We start from the raw sequence: 17,248 nt of genomic DNA on the forward strand, positions 1-17,248 counted from the left end.
CGGAGGAGGAGAAGGACAACGAGGCACACGAGGCAAGAAAGAAGGCAGCGGGACAGAGCTCTATCGTTGCGGTACTAGCCCAGGGGTTTCGGCCAAGGCGGACAGAGCTCGTAGAAGCTCATATGTACGGTATGAGGAGAGGCGAGGGTCTTGGGAACGGCCGGACGGAGACTGAGGCAGGCGGATAAGCACAAAAAATAACCACGGCTCAAGAGAAGGCACGAGCACCACCAGGATGGAGGAATTGAGGAGGGGAAGAGCCAGAGGCAGCCGGAGTGCGTGCAGTCTTGTGTGCGTGAGCAAGGACAAACCAAGCCCAAGAAAAAAGAGGAGCAATATTAGAAACAGCATCCAGAGCCGCAGAAGCAGCGCAAGTGGGCAGCGGGCGCTGGGCTAATAAGAAGAGCGCGATGATTCAAGCTCCCCGGCCGGTGCTTGATAAGTGGGCATCCCATCAAAGGAGCCAAAGGCGGACATCAAATGGGACGCCAGTAGTGTCAGAAGATCAATGAACGACGGCACCATCGAGCCGGGCTTGGATGGACCGGCCATACAAAAAGCACACGACAGCGGAGGAGCGAGAGGGGTGGGATGCGTGGGCGAGGGTACCGGGACGGAGTCGTCAGGTATTACATATTACACCACGGGCGGTGATGGAAATGGGTGTGAGTTGAATAATTGTATGGAGAATGGTCTGGAGCCAAAATGAGACGGGAAAGCCGGGAGACAGAGTCACCAAGTCAGTCAAACCCCATGCGTCAAATCAATCGGTTTCCTCCACGTCCGGTCCAGTCTGGCGTGCGGCTTGGTTTGAGTTGGGATCTGAGATGCCGAGACTTCCTTTGTCTGTACGGAGTGCTGTACTCACATTTACCGGTGTGCTGCGCCGTCACAGCTTTTACATGGCTCCTCTGTGTGGGAATACGGTCAGCCAGCCAGGCAGCCAGCAAGCCAGCCGAGGCGACATGGTACCGGCTCATGAATGAGAAACGCAGGCTGGTAGGTTAATAAGTGAGGGGTCTATACTCGGTAACAGGGCGGCATGAAATGCTGGGGTTGGGCAATGGGCTTGGACTTGGGCTCTTCTTTGGGCTCGGGCATGCCTTGTCGTCAATCACTTCCAACTTCTCACGGGACGCCAAAGCCAACAACGATGACATGCTAGGGCAGCGAGGAGGGGCCCCATACCACAGCTATTCCAGGGCGGAACCATTAGGCAGGCCGGGCTTCCTGGAACATGGATGGCAACGTGAGAGGTAAAGGGGGGTATGAGCTGACTGGCGTGCTCAAGTGAAGAGGGCGAGACGAGGGGATGGAAGTGAGGGGGACGCGGAGACTGAGCTGCGACAAGAATGCTCAAGTGGCCTAAGACGGGGAGCAAGACGCGCTGCACCGGATGGATAGACATGGGATGTTGTGGGCGAGCACCAAGACAGCTCGAGCCTGGACATGGAGCCATTAACCTGAGCCATGGCGCATAACTGGCGTCAAAAGCGGCGCAAGAAAAGGCAGGCCATGGCATGGTGGGAACACACAGCCGTGCCATCATCCACCTGAGCAGTCAGATGTTACGAGACATGGCCAAGAAGGACGAGGACAAGAAGGACTGCGACGATGGGCACGGACGAGGGCGGCAGAAACGGATCCAGCGGTCGCCGAGCAAACATGACTAGACCAGCATCGCATCGCATCGCATAAGTTGCGGCATCGCATTTCATGGCAAGGGAGGACCAACAGCCTTTCAGCTCCATATAACACCCCGTAATCCGGACATGCAGACGAGACGAGCTAGGAAGGCAACTCTCGTCGTCTGGATTGCAACGAATCGAGCCATGCAGTCCTGAGGAATTCCTCAGAGACCCGCGGGCTTCGACTGGGCCAAAACAGGTGCTCAGCAGTCACTGTTTGCCTCGCATAATATCGAAGGAAGATGAGGAAACGGCCATTGGAGAATGGGCACCGGTGTGTCGCGTACATCAAGGCAAGTGCATTATTGGTATTCCGCCAGTTCTCTTCAATGTTCTGACATTTCCCCAAAGTCCACGACTCCAGCCACTTGCAGCCGTCGGGCGATGCAAGAAGCTCAGCCTGGTTACGTCAGCCACGTAATATTTTGGTGCAAGGGAAGAGTGACAGTCCAGTGACGTCCCGCCCCCGAGTGAGCGAAAACTTTGTCGTTATCTAGTTCCGAAACATAAGAACAAGGTTTGGCCCAGAATGGAGAACAAGGTCACCGAGCTTCAAAGCAAGCCTACATCATCAGCGTTCAACCTTTGAACCCAGCATGGGTTAAATGTGCTTGACCCAATGCTAAGACGTACGAGACCAGCCGTACCCATCGGTGGAGGAAGGATCCTGTGCAGTTTCTCCCGAGGCACGTAAAGGGAAAGTTGGGGTAAAGACAGCGCTGTGCTTATTTTGGCAATGGCGATTGGTAACTGAGAATGTTCAGGTGAGACTCCGATGCACACCTGGACATGTGGTAGCTTTTCGCTAATGTGGGGAGCAGCAGTGCTGTCTGTTTATACGGCTTCGATTCAATAGCTCATCATTCAGAGCCACAGAGTCGTCCAGCAGAAGGCTAGATCGAGCTAGCCCGCACGAGAGTCAGTCAAGTTTGCCAAGGTCGTCAAGGTCCATGTCGGCGATGCGGGCTTCACCCAGCACCAAGCCATGATGCCGCATTCGCCATGACCTGGCCTGGCTTGCAGTCTTACATGATGGTCCAATCACTCGTGCTCTTGGTGGCATGTTCCATTTGGTTTTTAGCCATGCTCCACGACCTTGTCCTGACCTTGCGGATGCCACCAACAATCAAGGTCATACCCGGTTCCCGTCACAAACACGACCTACAATATGAATACCGGGACACGATTTTTTTTTTTTCTTTGAAAAATCATCTTCTTGAAAGAGAGGAACAAGCAACTTTGCACGCCCGGTCAAGATTCGCATCAAACGCAGATGCACGAGGTCGGGGCTCACGCTAAACCCCCCTCTTCCGCGATAATATTTCACCACATACACACGGAGTAGTGCGTGCGGATTCTTAATAACTATGTTTGTACATGTCGAGAAACCCATGTGCGTTTGCGTGGCCAGCCAACACCTTGGCTACATAGCGAACCAACCTCCGGGCCATGCTCTGTCCAAAGAACAAGCAATGACTTTCAAACACATGGAAAAGCGTCAAGTTGACCCGACTCGGATCAAACGCCGGATCAAATTTCGTGACACAACATCTTTTAAGCTAGTTTTCGTGATTGAGCATGTGGCCACGGCGGGAGTCAAAATGGACCATGATGGCCGAGATGGAACTGTTTGCCGCCATCGACCAGGACCCCCTCTAGAAGCGCTAGGACCATCCTAGTTTTCTTTCCCTCATCGCCCTCTCTCGGCGTTCTCTTCATGTGAGCCATGATGATTTACGTCTGCTGGCACGTCGACTGAGTGGGATGGTTCTCGTGATGCCTTTGGCTCAAATAGATGACATGGTGGGGTGGCTGAAATGACATGGGGAGGGGTTCCATTCCATTGGCAATTGCTGGCCATGAGCATGGTAATCGTTCTTGTTTGGCCATGGGTTAATACGACAAAGGCCTGGGCTTGATAACACAAGCCAACCGACATGAAACTCGCTCCTCTGTTGCAGCCATATGATGACTACTACTTACCTAGTAGGTGGCTCCAAGCCCTCGCCATGCTTTTGACACAAGGAACGGATTCCAGTCACCCCGCCGGCTGAAGAACAACAAATGATGCGTCGCTCGCCGGAACATGTTTGAACAACATTGAATGATGATGGTCAACTACTAGTACTTCCGGCTCCCAAGGCCTGCCTTGATGGCCGCCCATCCAGTCACGACCGGCGGCACCAACGGCCAGCTCTGGCACTATCTCGACCATGATAAGACGGAGCACCAAGGTAGCCAGCGATAGCTCCGCACAATTGCGGTGTTGCGGTCGAGGCAATGGCGCAGGCTAGGACTACGGCCACCACGATTGCTTGGTTCTCGCCTTTGCGATTGGATGTTTCGACCCATGTGGCATGGCAAGGTATCGTGACAATGGCCTGAAACCTTGCAAATCGCCTGGTGTCGGTTCTACTGCGTTTGTATTGCCTTGATGCATTTTGCAGCGTAGATCAGTCGGTCCTGGGTTGATGCAACTCGCAGCATGGCTGCCAATATCAGCTACTGACTGTGGTGGATTACTCCATACTGTCACAATGCCAAGCAAAGGTGCATCTCCGCATTTCTAAAATAACATCGAAATGCCCATGCCGTATGTACTCGGTGCCGTATGTACGTACTTGAGTATGCACTGACAACATGTGCATACCTACTTAGGTACTTGAGTACTTTACCCAACGACTGTTTCCTCTGCGTGGTAGCTGGCACAAACTCGCCCATCCTTGCCCCCTTTCGCCACCAAGGTGCGTGCTCGGCACATTTGAACATTGAAGCATGCATGTGCACCTGCACCCGCCCTTTTTGCACAAAGAAAGCACTGACTGGAGACGAAAACCCAGCAGCCAAAGAATCGATGCCTCAAGCTACCGAGCTATGCAAGCCTCCAACCACCACACACCGTGACACCACCAACAATGGTCGCAGGCCACCTAAAGCGACCATTGTTGCAACGAATAAAAGCACCGAGGTCAACATGGATGGTCAACTAGGGACATGGCACGTTGCTAGCCCCTCCAGAGAGGCAAAGCACCAGCTGCGTACCTAGGCAGTTAAATACCTGTTTTGGTCCCTCCTCGACCATCTAATCCTCGGTCGTCCTCGTTGTACATACAGGCACCAGCTGCCACGTCGTGTTTTATTCAATGTTGGTGTGACCACACAGCCTTGCGCTGCACGCTGCTTGGCCTCTCAACACCATACACTGCATCGTCAAAAAGGACCGAGGAATCATTCCAGGGCGAGGGGAGGGGGAGAAAACTAAAAAAGAAAAAAAAAGGATCACAACATACAACAGCCGGTGTTCGCTGGTCATCACCAACCCAACTACTACTAATAATCTACCATTTAGTAGGACGAGATCGAAACGAGATGCCACGTTTTCTACTACCTATGGTCGTATGTGCAAATAGCCTGAGCTTATTCTGCTTCAGACGCTGCATATTTGTCAAGGTGAATGCACATATTTACAGAGGCATAATGCCTGGTTACAAACAGTACATAGAGGGTTGCTTCCAACAGTCCAGAAGGCTCTTCTTTCAATTTCTCTAATGCCAGTCTGCCCACAGCCAATGCTCCTTGAGTATTGGCAATAAATTCATCACATGACACGCAAGTCAGACTCAGAAATTGGTGCAATGTCGAACAATCTTTACCCGCTACCTCGTTGATATCTGATGCTCGCGCTCGTTAGACAAGCAGAGTGACTGGCAGGGTGTCTTTAGGCAGCCTTCTGCTCAAGAATTCCACGTTTTGGGGGAATCTCGGTCAATGGCTCAGGACAACATCGACAGCATCGGGAGTAGAGCTTCGGGGATGCAGCACCGTCACCATTTCAAGATTCTGGACAACTTTTGACATTTTGTACTACCCGGGTGCTGGGGGTGGCCTGGTGTACGGCCTCCCACCGCACGGCGTGTAAGAGTCGTTTCTTTAAAAAGCAGCTGTTCATCATGGCTGCGTATTCCTGCCGTTCAGTTTGACTTGCCATCCAAAGCCTTTATTGACTTGTTGAATCCGCACTCAATCTCGTAGTCTTCTGGCATTGTCACGCATGCAGCTAACAAGGACATCATGGGAAGACCTTGTTCCGCGAGCATTGCCCAAAGCTACCACTGAGAGATGAAGCGAGGTAAAAAGAAAATTGAGCAAAACTACTCCGTACGAAGCCCTTGCTTTCAGAAGTAAGAGGGGGCGAAGAAGAAATTCTTTCCCTAGGACTTGACCCCGGAACCTTTTGATGATTGCATTGCTACATTTTTGTAAAGCGACGTTGGATGTACATGTCGGTGTGTTTCGATGTCTGGAACACCTGGTGATCGTGGTGGGGCTGAAAAAGAGGAAGGAACCTCTACCTACAAGATACCTAGAGTTCTCAAAGACGAGTCGGGCGACATGGACAGGCAGCTTGAACAAACAGAGAAAATATCAAGACAAAGCGGTCAGCAGCAACGGGGAGATGGCCAATCCCAAATAAAAGGAATGGATTTTCAGGGCGAGGACAGTGCCAGGTTAATGTTGGAAAGAAATCCGTGATGGCTAGGTCATGTGAATCCCACCACCCTTGCCCCCTGCATTGGGGGACACGACACGCCCGACTGATGTGGAGAATCATGATGTTGTTCGGCTGCGTCAGAAGCGATAGTGACTTGATAGCACCCATCGAATAAGGAGTCAAAGAACTCGACTGTTCCACTTGAGGCATTTTCATTCACCAAGCCACCCAGTCCCAGCCCCCACAGTGTTCAGCATGGGTCATTCCGAAAAGATATAAAACCGGACTGCTGCCCCGTGCAAAGATTCCCACGGATTTGGGAGATGCCCAACCCTTCATCCGTTGAGAAAGGCTCGCTCTTCGGTTTGTCAAGTGAAATGGTTGACTTGCTGGGCGGATGAGCGCAGGCGAGCGTATACTCGACCTTTATTTCTTCGCTCAGCAACGGCATCCTCGATGGGGAGGTTTATAAGTTGAAAGTTCTCTTTCCATGCCAACTAACAGCGCAGACTGGTGTAGCGGATAGGTGAGCGATAGCTGCCAGGACGGCTAACGGACGCGTTAGCTGTCTGTGAGAGTGTCGCCGGTCGCGGGACCCAGGTTCGACACCTGCCTCTGGGGTGTTTTTTTTTTTGGTACACAAACATCTGTTGATTTTGTGTCATCCGCCGATGTTTTTTATTGCCTAAATTACCAGTTGGTTGAATTATTCCAACTAACCAGCATGGCCCACGTTTGGAAGTGCCACCACGAAGTCCATGAGCTTACGCTTAAAGACTGAGGACGTGACCGATCTGTTAGACAAGTTAACCATACATAAGAGTTGACAGATACAAGAAAATTAACTAAAAGGCCCTGAATATCACTAAGAGACAGAAAAAAGTAATATCACTGAGGGACTTCTTTTTGTCCCTCAGTAATATTTAGGTACTTCTGGTCGATTTTCTTATATCTGTTAACTCTTGTGGTTTTGTCTGACATGTGGCACAGTCTTCACAAAAGGTATACGTAGGAGCAGGGACGCGAGCGACTTAATATCTCATCCTTGAGATGGTCGTGGCTACATTTACTCTCTTTCATGGAGAGTTTATATATAGTCCAGAGCTACGTGACTGCTTTCTTTATTGGTGCGCTCATCCATGAATCGGAAACCAGATCCAGACCATAGCAAACCAATAGTCGAACTCACCCTCCGTTACTAAAATGTACGTTTAGTACTTCTCTTTAACCTATGGTGGTGAGAGGGAGGGAGAGAGGGGCTGGATCATCCATCTCCCAGCTAACCTCTTAAATGAGAGGCTATTCTCGAGTTCCGTAATTGGTAGCTGAGGGCCTTGCCAATGCCAGCCGGCCTTGAGAGTGGCGAGAACCAAGCAGTAGTAGGCACTATCCTCTTGCTGAGCATCAAGCTGTGATCACAACCTGGTTCTGAAAGGCCATTGTACTCCTTCCAGACCAACTCCATGAGTTACAGGCACTGAAACCTATGGACGTACATTCTTGTATAAACGGTTGCAGCATTGTGAAAAGGGTCCAAATTGCACCAGTATGTTTCTTCACTACGCCCACCCACCCTTGCAAGATGATAGCTGAAGCGGCGCAACTTCGCCGTGCCTGCCCATGATGTCTCATCCCGCCCGCTTCCGGATAAAAGGGAGAACAGCTTTTGTTTTCTCACCGCAACACAACGTCTTGTCGTCTAGTATCAAGTAGTGCCCTTCTCTGCCCCCTTTCTCCCCGTCTCTTCAGACTCATTCAGTCATTTCATCCCGTCTTCGGAGCCCTAACGACTCTCCTCGTCATTAGCTTCAAGATTGGCATGAACCTATATATAATCGCCTCGTCTCATGATAGACGAGGGAATATTTTAACAGCAAGAGTTGTACTACCCAATTGGTGATACAAACGCGTCTATGAGCTGGTCTCCTCCTGGGGGCCTGGCAATAGTTGGAACCCCGAGGAAAACACTGCAACCCTTCTGAGAAGAACATGGCGTGGGCTCTTAGAGGGGGGGATGGGCGAGATGGAGCGGACAAGGAACCAGTCGACTCAAACCGAGCGGTTACCATGAGAAATCAAGTGGCTAGGTAGGCTTTTGTATCAACGGTGGGCACAGATGGGCCGTTGCGATATTTGTCATGGATGTCGACGAAAGAGGCTGTGGTCTTCTTTATAGCCAGAAAACTTGTCTTTCATGGCCGGCAGCTCGAAACGGCTGCAATTTCTCACACAATGGATTGCCAGAGTCTGGAGCCTGGTCGTGTATTATCTAGAATTGCCAGTGTGAGTTTTGCATGTAATGCCTGCCACGTCTATTCTCACACTGAAAAGGAAACAACCATATTACTAGCGAATACGGAGTACAAAGTCGGCATGTGCAGCTTGAACACCTTGGTCACTTCTTCACAAGCCGATACTTGCCCCCCGAAAGCTCCAACTCCCCCTCTGCAATCTTCTCCCCCAAAAATTCCTGCAACTCTTCATTGTTCCATGGACATCCATCGGCAATAAGCATCTTCATCATCATCGCAATCTGGCCTAGTGGCATCGCAGGGCTCGAATTGGTCAACATGCCCACAATGAACTGCCAATACACCGTCCGGCGTTCCTGCTCCTTTGGATCCATCTTGGGCTTACGAGGTGACGGCTGGCTCGTTTTGACCGCCTCATCAGCAGAGCCGGCGTCGTCGCCAGCATTCGCTGATTCATCTTGATCGAGTTTTTCCAGAACCTCGTACGTCTGGTTCCCGACCTCACGGAGCACACGTTTTGAGACCCAGAATCGTAACGCGGATTCCAATAAGTCCTCGTCAATCATTAATTTCTCCCAGAGCGTATTAAATGTGCGCTGTTGAGGACCGTGGGCTGAGCCCTCGTCGTCCTGGAAGGCGTAAATGACGGCGGCCTCGTACGTTTTACACTCTTGTTCTAGGGTTCGGTCGTCGAGATCGAGTCGGACAGTTGCCATGCCGAGGTGGTCCAGCCACGTCAGTTTTCTACAAGTCTTGAGCTGCTCAAAGCCTGCTTCATATTTCCTCTGTATTTCAGCAACAGGTGCGGGAACAGTGAATGGAGCCTTGGGAAGGCTCGGCCAGAAGAGGCGAGACAGGATCTTGGAGTGATAGTTGACGGGGTGGGGGTGGTTTGCCTGCTGGCCGTCCGTAGAGGGTAGATTCTTGCGGAGAAGAGCATCTACTCGTCTAGAGTCGTAAACGTCCTTGACCATGACGTCGCAGTTTTGCAGTGCGCTTTCCCCGAATCTCTTCTTGAGCAGAGACAAGACCTTGATCTCCTGCTGAAAGCCCGCTTGGTTCGATAACAGTCGTTCTGCAATGATCATTTGGAATTCTTTGATGAAGATCTCCTGCGAACCTAGGGCATTGATGAGAGTGCCAATGACGTCTTCGTTTTTTGGCCGTTTGTAATTCGGACCAGCGTCCACGGGATCAGGTACCCAAGCCATGTCATCCCAGTCGAGATCCTCGTCATCAACATGAGATCGTTGTTGCTGAGAGGCTTCGTTGAGCAAAACGGCCAACTCGACGAGCCGCTGCTTGCTCTCGTCCGAGTCGACGCTGTCCGGATTTGAAAGCAAGCCCGTGACCACGATACGAATAGCGTCATCTCGCTGGCAGAGATATAGTTGCAAAGCATGGACCACTCGATCTAGCAAAACCTTGGAAGAATCGAGCTGATGAAACGTCCGAATCATGGAAATATACGTCTGCAAAATGTCGAGTGTGGACCTGCCTGGGTGCAATAGTCGTTTCTGCAAGGTAGCTGAGAAAGTATCAGTGAGCTGCAGCCTGCGTTGCGGCGTAGCAACGGCAGACCGAAGGTCTTCGAGACCTCCCTTGCTCTCCGGCCAATGGAGCACGATGTCGAACAACTCCTTTATACGCAATGAAGCCAGTCTTCCGACTGCAATATCTCTCCATCGCTCAACGTCTGTCCACGCAACCTGTCCCCCAAGACGACTAAAGACTTCCACGGCAAGACGGCCGTAATGATTCTCAACCCAGCCGCACAAATGGGCCATGCATCCAGACGAGGCAGATGGATTCACATTTCCAGCCACATCCAACGCTGTCCAGACTCCCGTATATGTCCGTCGTATGAAGTCACTCATGCACTCGTCCATAATCTCAGCAAACAGCACTTGAAACTTGTCTCCTGCCAAGCCAACATTATCCAGCGACTCCAGCAAACTCAGGAGCTCATTTCTCGCGGTGTCCATTCGCCCTTCATCCCGGTGGCCAGCCCCTGATGTCAATACGTTCCGATTTGATCCCAGAATAAGCGCAAGTAAACGGGACAAGACACCTCGTAGTGCTTCTGCCAAGCCCCTTGCCCACGAGTTGCCAATAATAGCATGCAAGTCTCGTTTGAACTTGTCCACCACCAGAGACTTCGCAGCCTCGTCCTCAAGGCCTCGCACGATCAGCGTTAGCCCGTAGAGATACTGACGATGCGCCGCCTCCAGCGTCTGCACGCTGCTTAGCAAGACTTGTGCATGGTCACCCTGTGCTGCACACGCAGCCAACAACGGCAGGACATGGTGTACAAAGTGCTGGCGGACCTGATGGGTGTGCCACAGAAGAACGTCCTCTGTATGGGTGGCACGGGGGAGAGCGGTGGGTGCGCCGAGGAGAAGAGCCAAACTCTCGTAGAATGATGCGTCCCGGTCCTGTGACTCGGCGGGCAAGGTGCCGAAGGAGTCTTCCACGGCCACCGAGGCTGGCAGTTGAATTCTTGACGTCACGGTATGCCACGCCCTGTCCCAGCGGACCTGGTCACTGGCTGTTTGGAGTGAGGAGATGTTGGCAAGACGGGTTGTGGAGGTGGAAGATGCGAGTGGCCCACCAAAGGGCTCTCCTGGTACCGTCGGCAGAAGGAGAGGAGTGGGCTGTGAGACGTCAGTTTGGAAAACGGAGCGCAAAACCTTGCTCTTGCGGGCTCGGACTCGTGATGCTGTCATGGTTGCGGCGTCATCATCTCATGAGCTGCTCAAAGTCTCCTCTGCAGGAGTCTCCCGCATAACTCGTGAGAAAATGTCGACAAAAAAGGACGATGAAATTTGCCCCTGTCAGTGTTTTTCCGACTGTTTCCGGTACTTGATCAACTAGCTCTGAGGAATAGCCGTGACAGCAGGGTCCTCAAAGGTTTTGTAGATGGCAATGAGATGCCCCGTCGGCGTTCAAGTTGAGGCGTGATGTGATGTTGCTCGTCTAGGTACGGTATTGTTTTGTTTTTGGAAACATGCTGACAAACAAAAGTGGGGGTAAGTGCAACATTGAGGTTCCCTTAGCTAAGCGTAAGCGAGGGGTGCAGCGCTTAGCGCGTCTGGCATCGGCTGTGCCTGGCCCGATTTGGTGCTCTAGGCAAAACAGAGCGTCTTGCCTAGAACCACGCCCCTCCAACATTTGGCTCGCAGCGAAACATTCGACCAAGCGAATATTCATTAGCTCCAGCAGCGGACGGCGGGGTGGGGATCGTTGGACCTGGTTCTTGTCGATGTGTAAGTCGCGCAAATTGTGTAGCCCCCCTCGACGAAATCGAACCGGACGCATATCCTGTCTACTCCATTACCTGCATCAGCTCACCCTTGACCACCACCGCCTTTAGTCGCTTCTGCTAATGTCGCCAGAAGGGGAATTATCATAGCACCTGAGTTGCTATAGAGGACAACTCGTGTATAGTATGCGGCCCTTGGGGGAAAATAAGCACCAGACCCCGAGGTTTGGAGGGAGGCCTGACCCTGTCGCCGATCGTCTGGGATTCCCCTTGTACGAGGTTGCTTTTATGGTGACGGCAACACATAGTGGCACGTGTGCATCCCCCAGACTGCATTATCATGGCCCCCGTGGAATATGGTACCCAGCGCCCAGTACCTAGTGCGGAGGAGCCTATATGTATTGTAGGCGAGTCTTGAACATTCTATGCTTGTGCTCTGCTCGACATTGCCGACAAAGAGTGATGGGATCCAAAACCAAGCAAATTTTGGGCTGCTGTCGACAGCATTATTCGCATTTCACCCTACCCGCGAGATGCAGACCAGGTGTGAGCAAGCTTGAGCGCTCTGCAGTAGGAAACACATCCTCCCTATAATACATAGGCTGTCAAATTGCCATACGCAGTGGAGATTATGTCAATACTAGTACATAGTACAGTGAATGCATCCACACTAACCATGCATAGGCACCGTTCGAGCAGACATGTTGCCATGTCAAACTATACCAGCCTAGGCACTATTCAGTTACGGACAGGCATTATGCCTATACCGGAAGGATGTACCAACTTGTGTGTCCAGAGACCACCCATTGCAGGCTCCAATCTCGCTAGAATATCCTGATTAAGTCCACCGAGTTTTGTTTTGTGGAACTCGGCCGGTATCGAGCCAACAGAACCCCCCATCACGGGACGTCCGATGACGATGGGTACCAAATATGCCATGGGTACATGGTTGTGTGGCTCGCAGTTTGGACTGGGGGAGGGGACAACCGCCAGTTCCCCTCTCATCTTGGTAAGAGCCCCTGGTTCATCCCACCGCCGGACCCCTTGAGATGTGAAATTTCGATTCGGGGGAGTCAGGTCCGAGTTGCTCGTCACACAACTGTGGTGCGAGGCCATGACGTTGCACCAGCCGGATGAAATAGTCTCTCCGATGCCAAAATCCCAAGTCGACAGTCTCTTTGGTGGGAAACATGATTTACCTTGACTAGTTTGGACTTGCGCAAACAAAAGTAGCATCCAACCCGGCCCTAGTTCAAGGCAAACGCCATCAGTCAGTCACACAAGGCTATACGGATTGTAGTCCACGCCATGTGCGACTGCAACAAACTGCATTTCCATACATACAGCTCCAACTCTTACGCCATACGGGACCCTATCTGGCCCTTGATGCGAGCACACAACTGTACCGTTCTCTCGGTAGCGTCCGTAGCGAGAACCGAAGTGTCGTATTACGGGGTCCGCAAACTGGGTCAATAAGTAGGTATCAACTACTACTATCACCCACACCAGACACTCTCCACTGGAAAAAAAATAATGAAGAAACCGCAGTGCTTGCGAGCGTGGACATGGACCCGAACCTGGCCAAGGGAGAGGTCGACGACCGACTTGCGTCTCAACTGAATCTCGTCGCCGCACAACTTCTTCTTGCAGTGTCTTGCTGCTACGAGGCTGCGGGTTGCGTGCCATGTCACACTAATGTGCCTTGATAAACACGCTGCATAGGCTGAGACTTGCGGCGAGTCTGCGGTCAGAAATCTACATGCGCTAAAGCAGGCGCATCAAAACGGAAACATACACAATACAAGTCTGGCTGTGCCTTGGACGGACTAGTTGATGCTTCTTGAATCCCGTGGGCTGCAAACACTAGACCACTTCGGCGCGAAGTCAAGACGCATATCGCAGGCGCATGTCTGCGAGGCAAAGGCCTTTGCACTAGGTGGAAATGAGTTAACACATTGTAGTAGTACTCGACGCTCAGCTGTTAGTATTACTCGCCCTTTTGCTCCCATTGGAAGCTACCAGACCAGCACCTCTTTTGCCAGCGCTGTTCACACTCGGTCCCATGTCTTTCTTTGCCTTGAGAGTCGTATCGTCGTCCCAATGTTGACACATCGCCACGGTTCAAGGGACGTCAAGTTCCCGTGTTGCCCGGACATGCCCAACCACCATGGCCATGGTTTCCCGACCCATCTCACGTAATTCGCCCTGCATGGGCCTCAAGGCTGGCCAGTGCGGGCCGTACGTGTTGCGTTTACAGATGGACGCTTTTATCTGCACGACAACACAAAGTCAATATTCAGAAGCGTTTCGGCTCAATGGTGAGTGCTCGGCTTTTGTCAGAAATGTCTTGGACGTCAATGACCATTGCGCGTTTCATACTGCTGCAGTTGGCTCGAAATGCAGTGCTAGTTGGTCGGGGCTGATACATAAGGCTCCGTGGATTGTCGTGCGATTGGCCTACAGCAGCAGGTCGGTTGATGCGAAGGTGTTGATGGGGTGCTATGTTTCAAGACTCGGCCGAAATGCCATGACCAACGGATCGCAGAGAGCAGCCAGCTTACGTCCTTCTTCGATTCTCTATGTACATACATACTGGGCACCCGAGGCCGGGATCAGACCTAACAGATGTTCAGCTCTGCTCCATGCGCCGCAAGGAATAACTTATCATACATTTCACATGATAGCCCACAAAAGGTGCCAAACCTCTCGAATGCGGCACCGTTCTTCGCGCCCCCACAATGCATCCATCTACACACACCCAAACAGCGGTGGGTGGTGGTGTCTCGGCGCTGAAATGCGTCTTGTACGAACCCAGCCCATCACGTTTCGTCCGAACGCCCCCAGACGATGAGGGGTTTGGTCAGGGATGGCGAAACAAAATAATAATGCTGTGTGCTAATAATAAAAACAGGGCGAGACCACAAGGCGTCAGCGGGAAATCTGGTGGTTGATGAGGGACCCAGCTTTTGTTGCTGGCGCCCACGTGGGAATGCTTGCTTGATGGTTCGGAAAGGATATGTATGTATGTATGTATGTCCCACAGCTTTTGATTCGAGGTTATCTGAAACCAGTTTCGAGGGTTCGATGCGGAGTACCTGGCTGTGGCAAGTTGGTGAGACGGCTTGTTACATACAGAGTACATCACTCGGCTTATTTTATCCTCCAAGGAGAATTGAGTTGGCTGTCGTCTTATACGAGACAGAGCTGTTGTTGGAATGGTTCGTGCTGATTATTCCCGGCTCCACCGAAGGCAGCGTTTGGGTTCGCCATTGACTTATACGAAGCATTTGCCTGGGGGAGTCGAGAGTGAAATGCCGCAGAGGCGCTCTCTCCCCATCTCTTCTCTTTCTTCTGGCGTGTTAAAGTCTTGGAAAAGTTCCTGATCAAGTGACTTGTGGCTCCTTGTGTTTCAGACCTCAATGTGCTGCCAAGTTGTGTGTTGTGATCAAGACCCACGTTGGATCGCCAAGGGATGTACATGCATTGCGTCATCAAAGGCGCTCTTGAACTCGAGCAACAGAACTTGTCCTTGGAGACAGTTTCAAACTTGGACTTCCTTTTCTCGCAGTCAGAAACTCCTTTCGTGTACGCCTTCAGCTTCTCGGACCCTTCGTCAACATCAGCCTTTGGCAACAGCCTTCCCTCTGTCCTTGCATCGCCCGAATTTGTTCTCGAACAAGTCCATTTTAACTTCTCGATGATATCAAAAGCACGATTCTTTGTCGTCCTCAACACCAATGAATAAAGAGCTCTCTTGGAAAACTCAGCCATCCGTAGAAGCGCTAGTCTCACGTAATAACCTTGACTAAGCCCGGTTCCCTCCGTGTAATAAGGCTCAATGCCCGCCATCTCATGCTCCATGGTGGTCTGGATGGCAGCCGAGGTGGGCAAGGTCGTGTGAGGGCTGATACCACCGCCCATTATAGAATCAAGATGCCGTGGAGCTTGCCAACTCCCACCACAGCCTCTCTAAATCGGGGCATGTCGAGCCGGTTCGTAGCATTTGGGGCGGTGATGAAGCCGACGCTTGATATGGCAATTGGAGGAGATTTGTGCCGAGGTCTTGAGTAGTGGAGTCCTCGTAGAGGCGCATGCGGGCGCGGGATGATGAGCAGCCTGGAGTCGGGCGGGCAGTCTCGATTATGCTGGACGTTGGGTCGGAGCCAATGACGTTGACAAAGTGAGAACTTGGGCCACGGGCTGCCAGGCCTGGTCCGCAGCGAGCAGCAATGAGGGTTTCATTTTTACCCGCCTGTGGATGTGCAAATCGAAAACTGCGTCATAACTACGGATGGGTTGTAGTCGGGGTGGATGATGCCGTATCTTGACTTTGGGTGAGATTGCTTAAGCCGAATGTTTCCCGGATACTTGAGGTGTTGAAGTATGTAGTTGTGAACCATAGCGGACATATGCAGTTTAGTATAGGTGAGGACCTCTTTTCCTTTGTTTCCACTCATAAATCCGACCTCTATTAATGAAGAGAAAATACTGTATCAAGCTCGAGGTGACATTGAATCTCACCATTGCCGCAATCTCAGTGGCGTACGGCCCGTGAGGCGGTTGGACGGTGCTGAGCAAGAGGTCGCTCTCCAGATGTCATCTTGGCACACATCAACTGGCCAATCAATCTACCTGTTGTTTCCTCGGCCTCGATCCGTCTCTGAATTCGTTATTCATTTCCTTTCTTGTATCGTTCCTGGGTAGACCTATAACTGTTATGTTAGTCCATACTTCGTCCTCAAAACCACACAAAACGCAAGATGCAAGGTAGCATCTGTTTTTCCGCTCTAGGAGTTCCCAAAGAACGGCCCGTTCATTATTGTCGACTCAAGACTCCACTGTGCAAGCCTCGTCTTCGCGTTGTATGTATGTGTAATGTATGTATGTAGTACAATGTCCTTGCACCGCGATCATGTCGCGATCCACATGCAGCCATCCCGCTAAATAACGGGCCCCAACCCGTCCCAGGCGTCAGTTATCTTTTCGCTTGTTCGCAGGATGGCTTTTACGCTGTCTGGCCGAGAGCAGTGAAGGCCCCTGGCAGTGGAGATTGGTGCTGCTAGTAGCAGCAGGCCGTAAGATCTGGTGGCACATTATTCACGAGTCTCCAAAAATGGGCGCCAGGAAAATTCATCATGGTTAGCTAAGGCGCGGGATTTCTTATTCCCACCCGTCATGGATCGCGTCACTGGGGCCAAGGCTGTCAGCTCATCGTAATCTAAGTGCTGGGGCGGCGTTCGGCTGTGGACGGTGGTGGATTTTGTGTGGGCTGGGACGCAAAATCGTCACTAAAGTACGGAGTAGTGCTGATTCCGCGTGGTCATGATTGCTTCCCATCTACCAACCTGAAGACCGGCCTTGATCAGCCAACCGCGGCATTCATCGCAAGCCATCGCAAGCCATCCGCATGGCCAGTCCAGCGTTGCAGCCAGTCCAAGACATGCAGGGCATCTCAAGAAAGAGTCCAAGTGGGCCGAGAGGAAAACGACACGGCCAAATGGCGCATGCTCATGCGTCCTGCTCCATCACCACGGGTACCGGATTTGTGTTTCGG

General features: G+C 51.8%; 2 protein-coding genes across 2 annotated transcripts; both read right to left on the reverse strand.

The window, feature by feature from the left end:
* Positions 1-8,575: 8,575 nt before the first annotated feature.
* Positions 8,576-11,158, reverse strand: MAA_03913 (anaphase-promoting complex subunit ApcB, putative; the record flags this gene model as incomplete). The annotated part of the gene is made up of 1 exon (XM_007821911.1): positions 8,576-11,158. One exon carries the CDS (start codon positions 11,156-11,158, stop codon positions 8,576-8,578), a length of 2,583 nt encoding a protein of 860 aa, XP_007820102.1.
* A 3,725-nt stretch (positions 11,159-14,883) lies between these two features.
* On the reverse strand, positions 14,884-15,615 carry MAA_11247 (uncharacterized protein; the record flags this gene model as incomplete). Its single annotated transcript, XM_011413227.1, has 1 exon — positions 14,884-15,615. One exon carries the CDS (start codon positions 15,613-15,615, stop codon positions 14,884-14,886), a length of 732 nt encoding a protein of 243 aa, XP_011411529.1.
* Between the last annotated feature and the right edge of the window lie 1,633 nt (positions 15,616-17,248).

This window comes from Metarhizium robertsii, assembly GCF_000187425.2.
Source record: "Metarhizium robertsii ARSEF 23 chromosome Unknown MAA_Scf_5, whole genome shotgun sequence".
Classification (NCBI taxonomy): domain Eukaryota; kingdom Fungi; phylum Ascomycota; class Sordariomycetes; order Hypocreales; family Clavicipitaceae; genus Metarhizium; species Metarhizium robertsii.